Raw genomic sequence first — 17738 nt, 5'->3', positions numbered from 1 at the left:
CTATTACACTCTGGGGATGGTAGTGATGCCCTTTAATGTAACCTCAGCTCTCTACTGCCACCTACTGACTGTTTGAGGCAGTACAGCAGCAAAGAGATGGGAGAGTAGAAGCACATCCAATGTTAGATTTAGATAAGCTTTTACACAAGTTGACTCTGTAAGTTAACACCACTACTGACTACTATAAAGTTTATAAAGAGAATGCTCAAGATTGTTTTTGTTTATGACAGAGTCTACAATCCAAGTCACATCTCACTCAGAAAATATAGGCCTATTTGTTTTCTATAGTATCATACCATTTTCCTCGTTATTATTTACATTATGTAATTATTTATACTGCTTAGGTTTTATGTGCAGCATAAGTTCACAAGTTTATTTTAATACAAGTTTTCATATTTTCTATTTATTGATTTTTATTTATGATTCTTTACTTATTATTTTAAGCTTTATTTGTCTCAGGTTTATCGTGATTTAAAAAAAAACATAGCAAGGTAAATTCCTTTTACGTGAGCAATAAATCTGATTTAGAAAAATCCTCAAACTTAGCTTGCCTGAAAATCAACATAGTGAGGCAGCGCCACCAAGTGGCCATAAGGTGGTAGTTACAGTCCTGAGGTGAAGAGGAGAAGGTGACGTTCAAAAACACTTTATATTTTTATTTTAGTTAAATTCAGAAAACCTTTTGAAAAAAACCCCACATTATTTAAATGAAATCTGAAATCTGACGTAACAGTAATGTTTTTAAGACGTGTTTTGTTTATATTAAAATAATTTTAATTTTAATTCTTGTAATTGTTCAATTGTTCTTGCGCCTCTCACGAGGAAATGTGTTACTGTACAACTGCGTGTATTTGAGAGCCCCCTGAAAGCCGTACGTTCTGTAATAACATATGAATGAAGTAGTCTTGGAATCCAACCGCACTATTGGACTGGAGGCTGCGGTACGTTATGTCTCCTCAGTGGAACAAAACTAAGCCAACTTGGCTGCGTTTTGGATCATATGGCTTTGGATCAGATCGCCTTGTCCGGGTCAGACACTGCGCACTTTTTACGTCCCACACATCAAGTGAGCATGAATGACACTTCTGGTAAAATAAGCTACTTCACAACAAATTTAACTTCAATCGCGTGGGGCTCTTTGAATAGGCCTACTGGTGGCAATTATTTTGAAAGGAAATATTATTTTCCGTTCTTACTCTCCGCCCTGCTTCCCGCTAACTTGACGCAGATTTCAACAGGTGCCAATAATGAACGTCCTGCAAAGCTGTCAATGAGCTGAGGAAAGGGCCACTTTAAAATCAAATAACAATAAGAGCAGGTTATAGGTGGTGATTTGACTGAATGCCGTCTTTCCTTATTTTACTTTTCTGGAGAAAAAGTTCCCCATCCATCTGACCTCTGACCCAGAATAAACAGGTTGTGATTAAACCTGAAGTGATCCTGCGTGGTCTAATTAAAAAGACTTTCATTTGTTCCATGTCTTTAGTCTCCTTAAATATGTTTATGTGTGATAATAATGAGGTGAAGGAAATGGTGTGAGTCTCTTGTATTTGTCAGGGTCAAACTTCACACAGGCTGTGATGTGACAAAAAGTCTGCAGCATGACTATCAAATGTGTAGCACAGATGATCCCATATAAGAGAACACTACATAAAGCTAATTTATTCATTTTAAGGCCGTTGCTAACTTATTTTACCCATAAGTGTATATTTGTATTATGGATATGAAGGGAAATTACAAGCAGAATTTAAGGCAAAGGCGTCACCATAATTAGGATTAGATGAGATTACTGATAAATATGTGTCAGAATAATAATCAATAACACATATTGTGTCCTTTAAACGTCCCCGGCTTGGCCGACTTTTGATTTTAGGAACATGGCGCATGCCTTGAACTTTAACCTCGGATATTTATTCAACCTCGTTTATCGGTTCGACAAAATGCAAATCCATCACTCAAAATTCTCGCGATAAATGCTGCTGATATATAAGAACAGTTGAGGGAGCCTCGTCCACTTGGAGGGGCGTTGGATTTCCTTGGAGGACCTTGGTGAAGTTTGGAACAGTCAAGGATCTCGAATCTGCAACCATGTCGGACGCGGTGGTTAGTTTCATGAAGGACTTTTTGGCCGGTGGTATCGCCGCTGCCATCTCCAAAACTGCTGTCGCTCCTATTGAGAGAGTCAAGTTGTTGCTGCAGGTAAAAAAAAAAGTTGAACTGATTGTTGCAAAAAGCGTGACAGCATGTTCACCGTCTGTGCGTAAAGTGTGCGTAAATGTTGTTTTACTGATAATCCAAAGAGTTCAATTTAAATTTTGAATATTTTTTAACAAGTTCAACTGTGAGCTATGCGAGTTCAAATTGTCTGGTGCATAATGTCAAGGGGCACGTGAGAGGTCTTGCGTCCATGTGGAGATGGTTTTACGCACTGGACTTTGTAATGTTGACAATATGACTGCGATGCCGCCAAATGTTTGACAATACAAGCTGCACCCATACTAGTTTATGAACTATTGTTAAGTTTATTAAGTTAATCATATCTCCTATATGTCGGATAATCGCAGTCATATTTGTGAAATTGGATTGCTAAATTTAACTTGAAGCATGTAATCTAATACACAGCCGATTCTCAAGTGACAGGAGAGTGCACTGCCAGGCCTACAACTGCACACAGTAATGCCTGGCCGGAAGATATGAAACATCTACTTAGACTACATGTTATTCAAGTTAAATTATAAAATAATATATGTAGTTGTTGCTTAAAAACGAGGGAGTATTATATAGGATTTCATTGTCACATTTTGTTGTGGTTATTTGTGTATTCTTAATGGGCTTCTGTTGTTTTGGCTGTAGGTCCAGCATGCCAGCAAACAGATCACTGCTGAGATGCAGTACAAGGGAATCATTGACTGTGTGGTGAGGATCCCAAAGGAACAGGGCTTTATTTCCTTCTGGAGAGGCAACCTGGCCAACGTGATCCGTTACTTCCCCACCCAAGCCCTGAACTTCGCCTTCAAAGACAAGTACAAGAAGATCTTCCTCGGTGGTGTGGATCAAAAAACACAGTTCTGGCGTTACTTCGCTGGTAATCTGGCATCTGGTGGTGCCGCTGGTGCGACCTCGCTCTGCTTCGTCTATCCTCTTGACTTCGCCAGAACAAGACTCGCTGCCGACATCGGCAAGGGCGCATCTGAGAGGGAGTTCACCGGTCTTGGAAACTGCCTCACCAAGATCTTCAAAACCGATGGCATCAAGGGTCTTTACCTGGGATTCAACGTGTCAGTACAGGGTATTATCATCTACAGAGCGGCCTACTTCGGATGCTTCGACACAGCTAAAGGTGCGCACATCTGGACGCACGTGACCCTAACCATGTTCTTTTAACATAGCTTATGTGTATTTTCTGGATTGGGTGACTTAACCTCTTCTCTCGTGCAGGTATGCTGCCAGATCCTAAAAACACGCACATCGTCGTCAGCTGGATGATCGCCCAGACTGTCACCGCTGCTGCTGGTATCATCTCCTACCCCTTCGACACCGTCAGACGTCGTATGATGATGCAGTCTGGACGCAAAGGAGGTGAGCGTCACTCACGCTTGTGAAATCATGTTCTGGTAGTGATGGGTTTGGTTCGTTTCGCGCAATTGCGCAGTTTACGCATGCATTCATGTGCATTACGCATGACTATCTCTCCATCTCCACAGCTGACATCATGTACAAGGGCACAATCGACTGCTGGAGGAAGATCATGAAGGACGAGGGAGCAAAAGCCTTCTTCAAGGGTGCCTGGTCCAACGTGATCAGAGGCATGGGTGGTGCCTTTGTGTTGGTGCTGTACGACGAGATCAAGAAGTACACATAATAAACTTTCTAATCTCCCAGTCCCCCCGAGGAAACCCTTCGCTTTGTTTAAGTCTTAATTCTTGTGATAGAGTGATAACAGCTTGTGGTGAATTACAATGTGGGCATGTTCCACCCGGGTTAACATGCCTCCCCAGAAATCTGTACATACATATCCCATCTACGACGTGCCAAAACGCACAAACAGCCAGCCAGGTGTTTCAGTGGAGCTGTCGTGATGGTGAAAAAGGTGACGTCACAGTCCGCCATATAATCTCCTCATGTTAGTGTCACTTTGTGAAGCAGTTATGTTGTGACCACTCTGACCCATGTATCCGATCTCACACATACTTTTATTAAGAATAAAGATTTATAAGTCTTATATAGTATTTTCTGATGTCATGGCAACCTGTCATTGCATTTACCTTTTTTGTTTACAGCAGGCTTTTGGCTCCTCAACATCACCTGTCTCAGTACGCCTCCACAAGTGTGACAGTAAGCAAACATGCACAATAACAGGAACTACAACTGGAGCTGTGAAATGAAACACGAGACCCATTAATACCCTGATTTCACTTGTGGTGGTGTCCTTGTTATAAACGTGGATGTCAGGGCAAAATTAGTTAAATACCATGTATGAAGACACTGTTGATAGGCTACATTATATGTAAAGTAGCTGGAAAGACAGCCACAGCTTTGGGTTTCATAAAGAACCTTTAAATTATTAGTAAATAACTCAAAGTCATTAGCACCACAGAAATATATAGAAAAAACTTCCTGTTCAACCCGTACTCGGATCTTCTGTCCTTAATCCTTTGAATAATAGTTGTACAAATAGAGCACTGCTACCTAATGAAACAAGCAGCTTTATTTGAAAAGAAGCAATACATATATCCAAAATAATTTTCAAATATTTATATGTATACAAACATAAACAATACTCCGTAGTGCATCCTACACTTTAAAAATATAGGGGAAAGGAAGCCAACAAAAAAAACTGCAGCTGTAGTGTAAACGTCACTCATCGACATTATCATCAATAAATCTTTTGTTATTTCTACACAGCTGTTGAACGCTGCTCCTAACTGCTGTGTAGCGTTACTGTATTACAATAGCTTTGAGCTTTGAGCATCATTTTCTATATTTCAGCGTTAAGAAGATCTTTATCATTGACAAGCATGACAACACAGCACTGGTTAGTTGATTAAGCCCACTAAAGACATAGTGAATCCATGCATGTGATAAGATGCTTTAAGCTTAGTACCTGCCAAACTGAAGCTTTTGTAAGGAGAAACCAGCAGATGCCACTAAAGGGAACCAGCGCCACATGATGTTTTTTCATTATGAGTTCTCAGCACCAGGCTGGTCTTGCTGCACTCAGTTTTTTCGATCTGGTTATGGGTGTGTTTCTGGAGTCAGTGGTGGTGGAGACTGGTCTGGAGCTGGTGTGGACAGAACTGACCGGCCTGGGATCTGCTGGTGTGGACAACAGAGATATTTACTGATTACAGATTTAACATTTCATGATAAAATAAAAAAAACTATCATACATTTTAATAATATGTCCAAAAGTTGTATTGAGAATAATATAGAACTTACATTTATGTCTGAACATTTCAGCCATTACAAACTGATACAGTACAGGTAAACAGGTGTTTATTAGAGTTGGTAAAGCAGCTGGTTCTACTGTTGGCATACGATATTAAGTTTGACTTTTGAACCCAGCAAGGACATCAAGTTTACACAATTTGCCGGTAATTTTGAAATAATGGTGCAAGATCTAACTAAAAACTGATTAACCAGTACATTCATTTGAATCATTATTGAAAAGCTTTAATATGAGAACAGGAACACCCATCAATGATTGGGTGATTCTTACCAGTTTGTGTCATCCACAGCTGCTTTTTCCTGCCTGACAGTCTCCTCCTTCTGTTAATCAAATCTCTGCAGCCATCTGACAGCAGCAGGTCAGACAGTCTGTGATAAATCTGCAGCCTTCTAACTGAGAGGAGCATCACAGCGCAGTGCCACATGCTGTTCGTCTTTGTTTACCTCAATTAAACCAGCCAGGCTGCAAGTCTGGCGAGGGTTGGGTGCACAGCCGCTTTTATGCTGTGCCGAAATTAAATAAACTTAAAGTGATAATTCAAATTTCCTGGTCTTGTGCTTCAGTCACACATACTTTTAACAGTCTTCTTAAATGTCTAGCTGTGGATCTTATAGGAGCAGATATTTAATCTCCATGTTTTCATACTGTTTAGGGCATATTTAAATATATTTAAGCTACTAACCTGAAGGTGTCTTGCTTGCAGACCTCTCCGTCCCCGTGGTGGACATACACACAGGGTATGAAGGACCTCCCAGGTATCCAATATGTCTCTGGTAGTCTGCCAGCTGTTGTGAGCGCTTAAGGCCAGGTGTTGGTTTGACAGACTCCAGCCTCTTCAGGAAAGCCTGAAACAAACACAGTATAATTTTGTTAGCAATGATTTAAATCATGTTGTAAAAGTTTTAGCTGTCAGGGCACAATGGTAAAGTTTACAGGTGTAAAATTTAATATATTTAGAATAACAGTTTTTGGTACACCTTGGAAAGCCTTTATGGGTAAGTCATCCATCACTTTCAATATAGAAATGCTTCATATCTACTTCTAAAGTCGTTAATGCCTGTGAGTTTAAGCTGTGCAAGTTTTATGTTAATGATGTAGTTAGTATACAGTGTATAATTTATTATAAGTTGATCTCATTTTTTCTGTCTTTTAATCCACAACATATATAACACATTATAGCGTTTAATAAGTGTTTGTATGGTTCACAAAATAAACAGAGATTAAGAAATGAAGCGCCAACCCATGGTCCCCACTCCCCAAATCCTGAGTATGATATCTGGTGCTTCACAGCAAACAGCAGGAGGCAAAACAGTGTAAGCAAGTTGCAGAATGTCATACATGCAGTCACACTCCCACCTGCATGCTGTGTAAAAACCCTCAGTAAGCATAAGCTCCAAATGAAGCAATGCAGCAAGCAAAAAGCTCAACAGTCAAGAGCAAGTTCAAGAGTCCTCTGAAGGTCATTAGAAGACACTGCAGGCGTCTTATTGCAGTCAGACTGATCAACTACTGCATTTTCAAAGTAAGAATATTTTGAAATCTCTTAAAGATCCAGCTCTATATATTAATATAAAATCTTTGATACTGAATTAATATTTACGCTGTAATTGACAAATCTTTGAATACATAAAACTACATCTTCTTGTGTCTTAAGTGTGTAAAGTGTGGAGTGGAAGCACTGATCACACGGCAGATTCAATTACTTCACTCTAAGAATAGATAAGGCACAGAAAAGCACTCCTGACAACTAGAGAGATGGACTAAAGACAGGGAACAGTCTGTCCTGAAATGACTGGAACAAATTCCTTGATAAAAACAACAATCAGGTTTAATCTTAGATCTTTGATCAGAAGATAACAGAAATAAATATGCCAATATCAGTGAAGAGAATATTGAAGTTTTCTGTTTTCACTTCAAACACACGTCAGAGGAGACAATAACTCTGCTGGCTGCCAGTGTTAATGCCCTGAATCGTTTTAAAACACTGCTGCTTGTCTCTCGCACTGGGTTTCTATCACAGCGTGGTCAAGTAGAGTTAATATACTGGGGTGAGAGGCTAAAGCTGAACAGGCTGAACTGTCTTATAATGTCACTCTGTGGGGCTGCTGCAGGCCTGCCACCTGCTGCCGTCTGTCCAAGTCCATCCGTGTCTGCTTTCAGGGGAGCCACTCTTATCTTGACACCAACTTACTATTGCTTATGGAACTAGTATCCTTTGAAATTGCACACTTAAGAAAACAAAAGACAATAAAAAATAATAGTCATCATACAGGCTTAAGTTACAAAAATATGTTAAATAATTTTTGACAATTGTGACTGATTACTTAATCTGTTAACACGCAAAATCTCTAGAAAATGTGTTTCTTTCTGCCCCTGCAGGAACAGGTAAGCTAAAACTGTAGTTTACAGTCCATGGAAAATGTGATAAAAGTGAAACTATATATCATTATCATTATAATACTTATCATTATTGTTAACGTCTACCTGGAATGGTTCATGGAATTTTATAAAAAATATGTGAGGACGCTATCATACAGATTAAAGTGTGGTGTAACTGACATGAAATTACATCTAAGCATTTTGTCCACACCACAGACTTGTTACAAGATATTACTTATAGTTTGCCTCTGTCAATACAGACACATGCCATGTGGGTCTTAGCAGGCCAAAGGTCTCAGCTGTGGGTTTAACATGGACTTCAAAGAATGATGGTATACTGCTAGGGCATAGGAGTCACTTAAACACTCTTAAACACGTTTGGCTTCATGTAGGCCCCAGTATTAACACCTGTCCTACAGTGTAAATAACAAATAAAGCTTTAGTTAACTTCCCAACATCTTTGCTACTTAGTTACAACCTAAAAAAAGGCCATTCTGATGGAGATTTGATGCAGTCTAACATTGTGTACATGAGCTAAACCTCAAAAACACTGAGCAACAGCTAAAAATAAAACAAATTCAAATCATAAGAACTGTCTGTCATATCCACGTCTTTATTTCAAAGATAACTAAAGAACTATCTCGGAAAGCCAAAATGATGGTTTAATATTTTGTGATGATCCACACAGGAGGCAGGACTCACCAGGTTCTCCCTCTCAATGCGTTGTTGTTCTCGCTGCCTGTTGAGTGCGCTGTGAGAGTGGCGGACGAGCTGCGAGTTACTGGCCACGGGGCTTTTCTTCCCTGTTGTACTTCCCGGTCTGGGTCCTGGAGAGTGCCGTGAAAGCTCCCGAAGAAGTCGCTGGTTCTCTCGATCTATGCTTCGGACCTCGTCATTGGTGAACGAGTAGTTCTTCCTGTTTCTGCCTCCAGGACAGTGGAAGAGCAGTTTCCCTCCGAGCTGACTCTCTGAGCTGAAGGAGCCTGATTGGTGACAAGGACACTTGTTACAAGTTATAAGAATTTTATGCAATATTTAAATGGTTCTGTGGCTCAAGAGTGAACAAAAAATAGTGAGATATATTTCTTTTCACATGTAAAACAATGAAACAAGTGTAAATTGAAAAAGCAAAATTACCATTAGCTATAGTAACAGTCCAATTTACTGATCTTCCTGAATAGAAAACACTATGTTTAAGCATTACACAATAAATTACATCAAGCTACACTATAATCTTAAGAAGTAGTTACAGTATATAACACTTTTTGCCCCTTTTATTTTTAAAATACTTAATTCTCTACCTCTTCATACATAAAAAAATCTTTACATCAAGCTATTTGGGAAATCATGTCCTTATTTAAACCCTAACAGCTACTTGACAGACATGAAAGGCACAAGATTACTCACAGTCATCATTGTCCTGATCGGAGTCCTCATCTTGACGTATGTTGCTAAGGCCACTGGAGGGCACACTCTCCTCCTCCTGTTGCTGCTGCTCTGTAAGGCTCCCGTCTTCAGCCTCTGTGTGTATCAGGTCCAATGACTGGCGAGGGCTGGAGTCAGGAGAGGAGAGGGGACTCACATCTGTAACTGTGTCCTCTGACTCTCCTGTGTCCTCTGTACTGTAATTAACTAAATCCCGAGATCCTAATGAACCCACACGGGTCTTTCTCACTCCTGGGGATAAAGAAGACTTGTTGTGTCTGGGAAGGGTGGGAGGCTCTAAACTGCTTCTCCCTTTGACACTGCTGTAAGAGCTCTCCGAGTCTGCATCAACGCTGGCCTCGGTTGAAGTGGGTGATGGACTTCTTGCGCGCCGATTTCTTACCCGTCTTTTAGGTGATTGTTTATTTCTCCCTTTTGAGCCTGTGTGTTTGGTATTGGATGACGATGTTTCTTCTTCAGTCTCATTTGGGCTCTGTTTGCACACATCTTTATTATCTACCTCTCTGGCCACAGCCAAAGTCATAAATGTTCCATTTGGCCTTTTGGAGGGAAAATTAATGTCTTCCTCACTATCACTGCTTTCATTGATGATATTATCTGACGTACTGGCAACAGAGGATTCACTGGACGCCCTGCTCCTCTCTTCTTCTGTTGACTGACAGCTGTTTTCTTTCTGTTCAGCTCTGTTGCTACCATTGCTCTCCACTGGCTTCAGGTGTTTTGTTGCCCCATCAGTCCTCGGGGACACGCCACATTTTGTATTCTCAGGTTGTTTTGCATGTAGCTTCTCACGTGCTGGCTGGCTTTCCTTTTCCACCTTCAGGCATTTCTTTTTTCCAGCATCTCTGCTGGTGCTGCTATTATCACAATCACTGTCAAAAAATGAATGATCCACTTCACCTTCTAGTTCACTAGGGTTGAACATGGCACTGACCCTGTAAGGTAGTCAAAGAATTTAGAATTTAAAGAACAGTGCAGATTTTTTAATATGTTGAAAACCACTAGCTCTAAGAAGAATACAAGTCAAAGTTTCCCATTTGAAATTGCTCAAGAAAAATATAAACTATAATGAACATGACTTTTGGTTGAAGGGCTAAAAACCAATTATCAAAGAACATAAAGGTAAGTTTATTTAAAGTTGATTAATAAGACAATTATAAATATATCTAGATATTTATGTAGCTTAACGTTACAGTAGCATGAAATTTGTACAGAAACTGCTGAGGTAGCGGTACAGTCAATAAAGACACTTTCTAACGGGTGAAACGCCTAAATCTTTACATGCAGCAGCATAAAGGCAAAGTACGTTTTAAACCCACAACACTGACATATCCGTTAGGTTGGATAGCTAGCCAAAGTAGCTAGCAAAACACAGTCCAACTATACGTGTATGCTAGCTAACTTCAGCGGTAACTTTAACGGTATCTTACCTGTCGAAGAGTCGCACGAAACAGTGTTTCGCGTTATAAATTCATTCTCTGACTTGGACAGGATTTATTATTTTGTAAGGACGAAATAATAAAGCACAAACTGCATTAATAACAAAATGTTCGTTAGCGGGTTGCAGCTGGCCGCTGTGGGCGTCACATGGTGGCTTGTAACTATGCAACGTCACTTCCTAGCAACGGTTGCTGTGTCGCAGAACCCTGAAGTAGTCTTGTGCGTCAAGCTAGTTTCGTGATGCTTTTACTTTATATACAGTATATCTAAATCAATACCAACATCAATAACATCAGAAGCAGAACTAGAACTACAAGAGTGTATCTTTTATTAAAATACAATTTGGTCACATTATCATAAGGACTCATATAAAAACCCACAAGTTGAAAACAACTCATCCCAAATGTATAAAGAGAAAAGCTTTAAGACTGAGTTTAAATTTCGTACAAATGATTTTTCCTTTCCATATTTTCAAATCATCATATGTGAAATACTAGCACAAGACATAGCATAGGGGGCACAGTTAAACCTAAATTCATAAACTAAAGAAATTAAGTAGAAAGCTGAAGAAATTGGTCAGCAGGCCTTGAGTTAGGAACTCTAACTCTTTATAGGCTCATGAGTTAACTTTCATGCTCAAATATTGTACCCCGAATCAAACAAATCAACGAAATGTTAAGATTAAAATCTTAATATTTGTACTGATATTTCAAAATGAATCTATATTTTGTAGGTTATTGAGTATGAATCAGTTTTGCTTTTGTGCAATAATCACTAGGATAATTGGCCCAGAAGTTTTAAACACAAGGAGTTTATATTAAAGGAATGGGGTTTTCCTGTTTTTTGTTTTTTTTTTTCATATTGAATTTTTTACCAAATAACTCTTTGGTGACATGCATCAGCATAATAAAATCTGTCCACTAAACTGCTTTTGATTTTTTTTTACCAAATAACTCTTTGGTGACATGCATCAGCATAATAAAATCTATCCACTAAACTGCTAGTCAGCACTATTTACAAGTTCTGTAAAAAAAAAAAAACAATTTTTAAAAAAGCGTTACTCTACACTTACTCAGGTAAAGATTTAAACTACTCAAACAAACCATGCATCAGAGCTGGTATAGACATAGATGGGAGGTCATGTAGTTTCTATCCTTGGGGATATTATGCCAAAGTAGCTGCTCTCCTTAGTGCATACCCTATAAAAAGAAAGGGGATTATCTGAAGGCGCGTCCCCTGAAATTACAATTTGTCACGGGGTTTTCTCTTAATAACAATGTCAGACCTAGAAGTGACACACACGAATGAAATGCCCATGTCTTTGGACAATAGGACTTGGGTGAATCCATCGTTTAAACTTGTGTCTGGTCACTGTCATAACATTTACATGCCAATGCAGGATGGGTAGAGATGGGGATTGAATGGGGGTATTTCTACAGAGGTCCCAAACTTGCAACAATCAACCCGTGGATGAGAAATCACAAAGAGTGACAAGATGTTTCTGCCAAATAACCCGAAAAGTCTGAGCTCTTAAGACTTAAAATAAAATATACATTTTAATACGACTACTGAGGAAAGGAAAAGCCTCCATTTGACTCCGACAACTGACTAGTTGTGAAAACTCGATTACAGGGACTGAATGTTTTTCCAATAATGGGCTGTTTGAGTACAGATCAGGCTGCATTCAGGGGCAGCTCCTTCTCTCCACAGATCGTTCTCAGAGGGGGGCTAAGCTGCACTACAGGGTCCTATAAATTAGTCCTGGAGGTCCTCAGCAAAATAGGGATTAATGTAATTTCACAGTAATGTATTCAATAGCAAATGTAAAGAGTTCTCTACACTTTTAATTCATAATTCAAGTCATAATTCAAGTTTGCAAATGAATACAAAACATCAATCCTTTAATTAAGTTTTCCATTAACAACTGACCTGTGGATGTTCTTGTCCTGTGCTCTTTGGTTGTCTGTAATAGAGGTGCAACTAATGGATATTTTAGCTTATAAAAAGTCAGACAATAACTGAAAAGGTATTATAAATTCACAGAGCTCAAGATAAAGACTTTAAATGTATTTCTATCTAACCAAATGAGTCAAAGGTATTCATTTATAAAATGTTGTCATTTTTTGGGTCATTTTTTGTCCTTTTGGTCAAATATGACCAAAAAAAGTATGAAAATAATCCTCCATTTGCAAAGCTAGAACCACAGAACATATGGCCCTTTTGCCTGAAAATGGCCAAAAAGAATATTAGACTGTAAAAACAAAAAAAAAGGAAAAGAAAATTTGAGGACACTGTAAAATACAGAATATTGTTCAGTTTAATTATTTGTAAAATCAGCCATGGTACAATAATGATAATGTGTTTTACAGCAGGTTCCAGGACTTTGATTCTGGCGGGATTCAGCCTTGTTTGTCTCACTCAGTGGATTAGTTGGTCTAGCAGTGACTTTGTTTACGATGATGCACTGTATTTCTGAATGACTTAAGCCCGTGTAGTAAAGGTAATTCACCACCCTTTTCATATTAAATAAAGGAAGTAAAGAAATGTGATTAATATCTTTTACAAAATTACATCCATCTTTATTTGTGAGCTTAGATGACCTTCGGCCTCTGAGGCAGACACAGATTATAATACGCAGTTTGATCCCAAAAATCTGGTCCTTTCCAGCCACACCAGCCCTGAGAAAGATAACATACACACACAATCAACACTGGACTGTACATAAAAATGTATATTCAACAGAGGGAAATGCAGCTGCTGTAGATGTTTGTGACAGTTACCTTGTCTGTGATAACCTGTAAGTCCTCTGCTCCGGTGTAATGTGGGTCTAAGATGAGATAGCGGATCTGCCCGGTGGTCTCGCTCCATGCCACACCCAGAATAGTGTGAGCTAAAACTCCTCCTCCTGCAACACACAGATACACTTAATTAAATCATCTACGTAAGGTATAGTATTTAAGAGTAGAGATTCTATAGTATTATAGAAAATTATTAGATAAAATATATGCACAAATGTTTTTGTAAGCTATTTCAAATGGCTTTGCAGCCGCTGTGGGCACAGTGGTGTGTCTTATCTCTTTGCTGATCCTGTCTTGTACATGCTGAATTAGTATTATCTATAGAAAAGTCTCCTCCTGCTTCCTTTAAAATGGCTCACTGCACAACGTTGCTGGGGAAAATGTCAGGGAAGGTTTTTTTCGGTCTGCATGCAGTAAGTTGCTTTGTTGGAATCCGACCAACTGATAGCAGTGACAGGCACTGAGAATAACTATATAGATATAGCCAGTCTTTTAGCGGTCTGGTTTGCTCTGTAGGTAATAAAGTGGCATAGGTATTGAATCAATACTGTTCAATAACCAGTTAAACTCCTAACAGCAGGTTTAAGTTTAATTAAAGGGCTTGTACATGGCTAAGGAACAGGTCTGAAGTAGTGTAGACGTCCTGCTCACCTATCATGATCGGAGTCCCTTCAGTGAGGAAGTGGTTCGCCAGTTCTCTCCCTTTAGATCCCAACTCAGAACCCTGACTAAAGAGGACACATTTATCAATATTTAATATAATCATAAATCAAAATAATCACACAAGGTGCAACCCATACACGCATGCGATCGCACAACACACCTCACAAACATGATCTTAGAAGTGACCTCAAGCAGCTGGTTCAGCACAGCCTGAACCTCGATAGAGCCGATCCACTGACGTGATCCAACAAAGGACCCCTGTTTGTCTCCAACGTCCACCAAAGCCTAGAAAAAGAAAAAATAAATAAACATTTGTAAAAAGTATATTGTGTTGTAGTGAGTGTTTTATATCATTAGGACCAGCAGTGTACCTGTTGGATCTCCTTGTGTGTGGGCACAGGCCGCTCTGTGTAGCCCTGCTGCTGGAACCAGGAGCAGATTGTCTGCAGGGAGCGATAAGCACAGCCCCAGCCGTTGTCATCCATGTGGTCCTGCATGTAGTGGTGATAGCTGTAGATCCCCTGGACCAAGTACACCTTGTGAAAACACACACACATCAAAAAAGAGAAAAGGCTACAGTATATGCAAAATATCTCTAAAATCTAAATCTGTCTTTAAAACAGGAGATAAAGTGTGACTATTTTAATTTGGTGATTGGCCGTACCTTTCCAGTGTCCAGGCTGGGATGTGTGAGGACCAGGTGAGGGTTTCGGAGGTACCCATCTTTGTAGGGCTCATTGGGAAAGTGGTAAGCATTGGCTCTTCTAAAATAGGGCCAGTCATCTGGTAGCTCAAACTGTTGATGCAATTCCTACTTAAACAGAGTTTGAGTTTAATAACATTTCAAAGTTGCATTCATCTCTATAATCATGGGATTATAAACACCTGACACTTAATATATCAGAGGAATGTGCGGTTCTTACCCTCCGTTGTGTCTCCAGCTGACTGTCAGGCACTCCTGCTGGGTAAACCACGGTCACCAGCCCTTTCGGCTCGGGAAGCAGGAAGTGCAGCGGCTCAGGTACCAGCACCGTTGTCCCCTTCATGTGCTGCAGCATCACTTTCTCCATCTTACACAGCTGATCAGTTAGCGCCTCCAACAGACGTTCAAAGGCACTGCAACGGCAGAGCAAAACACTTCAGTGATAACTGGTACATGACAAGTTTACACTTATACAACGGGGAAAACATACTCTTTGATTGTGTCTTTGCTTGTGGTGCGGATGACACAGTCCATGGGAAGAGTTGTAGACAGGAAGTGGGATTTCTGGACTGTTCTGCTGAGGATTGGGGCTGAAAGAGGGCCTTTCGTTGTCACCTCCATCATCAGGTGTAGATTAATGGCAGTCTGAATGACACATGTGAATTCACATTAAAGACAAACACACAGGCAGTGAACAACATCAGAGCACACATGATTTTATGAGTTTCTCTTCACACAAATGTTGCGATCAAAAATAATCTGATCATATTAAATGATGAAAATAATCATTACAGCCCTACTTAGCTTACATCTGCAATGTCTACACAAACATTGTCATGGTGGCAGATACTTATAGTTTATAAGGGGAAAATATAAGTGTTTTGCTCTATTTCAGGACTTAATTCCCGTATTAGTAAAGAATGTTAAAAAAGTCAGAACTTCCAACTCTCTCCCTATACTAAACATGTACATACCGCTGTCGAGCTTTTTTTGTTTTTCTTTTTCCCAGATCTCTTTCCAGAACTCTCTTGTTCATCTGTCCTGAAACAAATACAGGCTTGTAATACAATTCTGTAAACAAAAACAAAAAAAGGATCAGGATCCTCTATAAGTATGAAAAAGTGAACTTACTGTATCCACTGTTGTAAATCCTCACACGGTGTGTTTGGAGTTATTTCTACAGGTGTCGCATGAAAACCTCTGTTTGGCCAGATAAAAACAGGACTGTCACAGACGGTCAGAACAAGGGATTCAGATTTCACCTGAGCGCGAAGTGTCTCAAATGTTCCAGAGATGACTTTCTGCATGAGCAGCGCTGAAAGAAGAGACAAACAATATTACTCCTTTAACATTAATACACTGTGGTCACTTAAAATGTATACCCTGAAGGTACTATTTTATTGCTATATTTTTTTTATGTAAACATACAGAAACCAGCGTAAGGCCTTAAGTAAGCTGTAAGCTTTAACGTAGCTTTACAATCCTCTCTTCCTGTTTCTTTTCTGAAGTTTTTCACACCATAGCAACACTGAAATCAATGTGATGTTACGGATCAATGGCCCTGCTCTCCACCTCGTTGCAGGTATGTCTGCTAAAACTGCTTATCCAAAAGACTTTACATTAATCAAACCAGGGCTATAGCTACCAATGAGGACACTAAAGTCAGGTCTTTGTTTCAGGCACAGCATTACGTCTTTTTAGTATCCACATTTGTTAACAACAACGTTACTCATATTGCAGAAAAACGTCCCCGGACATACCATCTGTGGTGTCCAGCTGACATTTCAACTCCAGCGGTCCTCTGACACGAAGGATGATCCCTGTGTCTGAGGACTGTGAGTCAGGAACACCCTAAGATGACACAAGAGAAGGTGTTAGCCTGAAGTTGACAGAGTTTATAACGTGAATAGTTAGATAATCATTGTGGTACTATTGACTGCCAACCGATGAAGCTGCTGTCAGCTGTTAGCTAGACCCTTATCCATGAGACAGCGAAATTCTGAGGGTAATGTAAGGTGAATATAAATGGACGTGAACGTTTTGTTTATATATTTTATGAATTAACTTACCATCTTTGAGTTAATTAATGTAAAATCTCTGAGCTGTCTTCTGTTTTCTATGCGCTGGAGGCTGACATGTCTGTTGTAGGAAATATTCAACGTGTCTCTGACGGCTGCATTCTATTGGACAACAGTGGCCCCGCCCAGTTTTGTTGCATTCATGGTAACTCGTAAAATTGAATTGTCTGATACGTCACTATCAGCAGTATTACAAACCTTGGCTTGTGCTTGTAAACCCTAACGATGAAGCAGAAAAGTGTCTATTATTTGTACCGAAAATTATCAATAGTTGAAGTTGTCTCTTTTAAACCTTTCTTTTCAACTTGGGCATATTTAACTAAAATTTGAGGCAGTTGTGAACAACAACATGTGAAAAACAAGTTTTAATTCGCTAAAATTAGTTTACCAGCTTAATTGATAGTTACTTTTGAAGATTCGGGTTATTAATACAAGATGTAAATCAACTAATAAATTCTAATGTGGTCATATAAATATAATAACACAGTGCGGTGTACAAAGTACTTCATATGAGCTCCATCTTAATGAGCTGCTTCATAAATTATGCTTGCACATCAATGCATCACAAATTATTATCCAGTGATACATATTATTCTGAAATTCTGTGTTTTGAGTGCTTTTACTTTTACTTTTTTAAAGTCTATTTTTATACTAACACATATGGTGTAACAGATCTGTGACAAGCCTACTTCTCCCATCAATGTAAAAATGTCAGTCTGTTCATTTACAACACAAAGACAATGGGTATTGTTTGATGCATTATGAAGGCAGAGGGAAAGAAT

General features: G+C 39.3%; 3 protein-coding genes across 5 annotated transcripts; 1 reads left to right on the top strand and 2 right to left on the bottom strand.

Annotated features, from left to right (window-relative positions):
• The first annotated feature begins 2027 nt into the window (after positions 1–2027).
• Positions 2028–4219, top strand: slc25a4 (solute carrier family 25 member 4). Its single transcript, XM_069665515.1, has 4 exons — positions 2028–2199; positions 2854–3340; positions 3439–3579; positions 3705–4219. The coding sequence occupies exons 1-4, from the start codon at positions 2089–2091 to the stop codon at positions 3860–3862; spliced, it is 897 nt and encodes a 298-aa protein (XP_069521616.1). The 5' UTR covers positions 2028–2088; the 3' UTR covers positions 3863–4219.
• A 418-nt stretch (positions 4220–4637) lies between these two features.
• On the bottom strand, positions 4638–10760 carry cfap97 (cilia and flagella associated protein 97). Of its 2 annotated transcripts, none has more exons than XM_069666232.1 (5): positions 10705–10760; positions 9236–10209; positions 8531–8811; positions 6132–6294; positions 4638–5316 (listed from the first exon to the last, which is right to left on the bottom strand). In XM_069666232.1, the coding sequence occupies exons 2-5, from the start codon at positions 10197–10199 to the stop codon at positions 5192–5194; spliced, it is 1533 nt and encodes a 510-aa protein (XP_069522333.1). In that variant the 5' UTR covers positions 10200–10209; positions 10705–10760; the 3' UTR covers positions 4638–5191. The 2 variants fall into 2 exon arrangements, with proteins under 2 accessions (XP_069522333.1, XP_069522334.1); XM_069666233.1 differs by having other exon boundaries at positions 4638–5313.
• Positions 10761–13006: 2246 nt separating this feature from the next.
• ufsp2 (ufm1-specific peptidase 2) lies at positions 13007–17025 on the bottom strand. Of its 2 annotated transcripts, none has more exons than XM_069666249.1 (12): positions 16948–17025; positions 16639–16729; positions 16010–16193; positions 15853–15919; positions 15369–15523; positions 15099–15291; positions 14840–14986; positions 14547–14711; positions 14336–14460; positions 14164–14240; positions 13495–13619; positions 13007–13392 (listed from the first exon to the last, which is right to left on the bottom strand). In XM_069666249.1, exons 1-12 carry the CDS (start codon positions 16948–16950, stop codon positions 13306–13308), a joined length of 1419 nt encoding a protein of 472 aa, XP_069522350.1. In that variant the 5' UTR covers positions 16951–17025; the 3' UTR covers positions 13007–13305. The 2 variants fall into 2 exon arrangements, with proteins under 2 accessions (XP_069522350.1, XP_069522351.1); XM_069666250.1 differs by having other exon boundaries at positions 14164–14236; positions 14362–14460.
• Positions 17026–17738: the final 713 nt, after the last annotated feature.

Source organism: Semicossyphus pulcher, unplaced genomic scaffold, assembly GCF_022749685.1.
Source record: "Semicossyphus pulcher isolate SPU_LCO1_2020_fin unplaced genomic scaffold, fSemPul1.0.p SCAF_17, whole genome shotgun sequence".
Lineage (NCBI taxonomy): Eukaryota > Metazoa > Chordata > Actinopteri > Labriformes > Labridae > Semicossyphus > Semicossyphus pulcher.
This window is presented reverse-complemented; position numbering and strand designations above follow the sequence as displayed.

What these genes read in the sequence shown, in the direction of transcription:
- slc25a4 (XM_069665515.1), top strand. Translation starts at nt 2,089, where the DNA reads ATGTCGGACGCGGTGGTTAGTTTCATGAAGGACTTTTTGGCCGGTGGT. An exon ending in GAGTCAAGTTGTTGCTGCAG is followed by an intron (nt 2,200 to 2,853) that starts GTAAAAAAAAAA and finishes TTTTGGCTGTAG; the next exon opens with GTCCAGCATGCCAGCAAACA. An exon ending in ATGCTTCGACACAGCTAAAG is followed by an intron (nt 3,341 to 3,438) that starts GTGCGCACATCT and finishes TCTCTCGTGCAG; the next exon opens with GTATGCTGCCAGATCCTAAA.
- cfap97 (XM_069666232.1), bottom strand. Translation starts at nt 10,199, where the DNA reads ATGTTCAACCCTAGTGAACTAGAAGGTGAAGTGGATCATTCATTTTTT. An exon ending in GCATTGAGAGGGAGAACCTG is followed by an intron (nt 6,295 to 8,530) that starts GTGAGTCCTGCC and finishes TGTTTGTTTCAG; the next exon opens with GCTTTCCTGAAGAGGCTGGA. An exon ending in TGCAAGCAAGACACCTTCAG is followed by an intron (nt 5,317 to 6,131) that starts GTTAGTAGCTTA and finishes TGTCCACACCAG; the next exon opens with CAGATCCCAGGCCGGTCAGT.
- ufsp2 (XM_069666249.1), bottom strand. An exon ending in GATTTACAACAGTGGATACA is followed by an intron (nt 15,920 to 16,009) that starts GTAAGTTCACTT and finishes TATTTGTTTCAG; the next exon opens with GACAGATGAACAAGAGAGTT. An exon ending in AGCTGGAGACACAACGGAGG is followed by an intron (nt 14,987 to 15,098) that starts GTAAGAACCGCA and finishes CTGTTTAAGTAG; the next exon opens with GAATTGCATCAACAGTTTGA.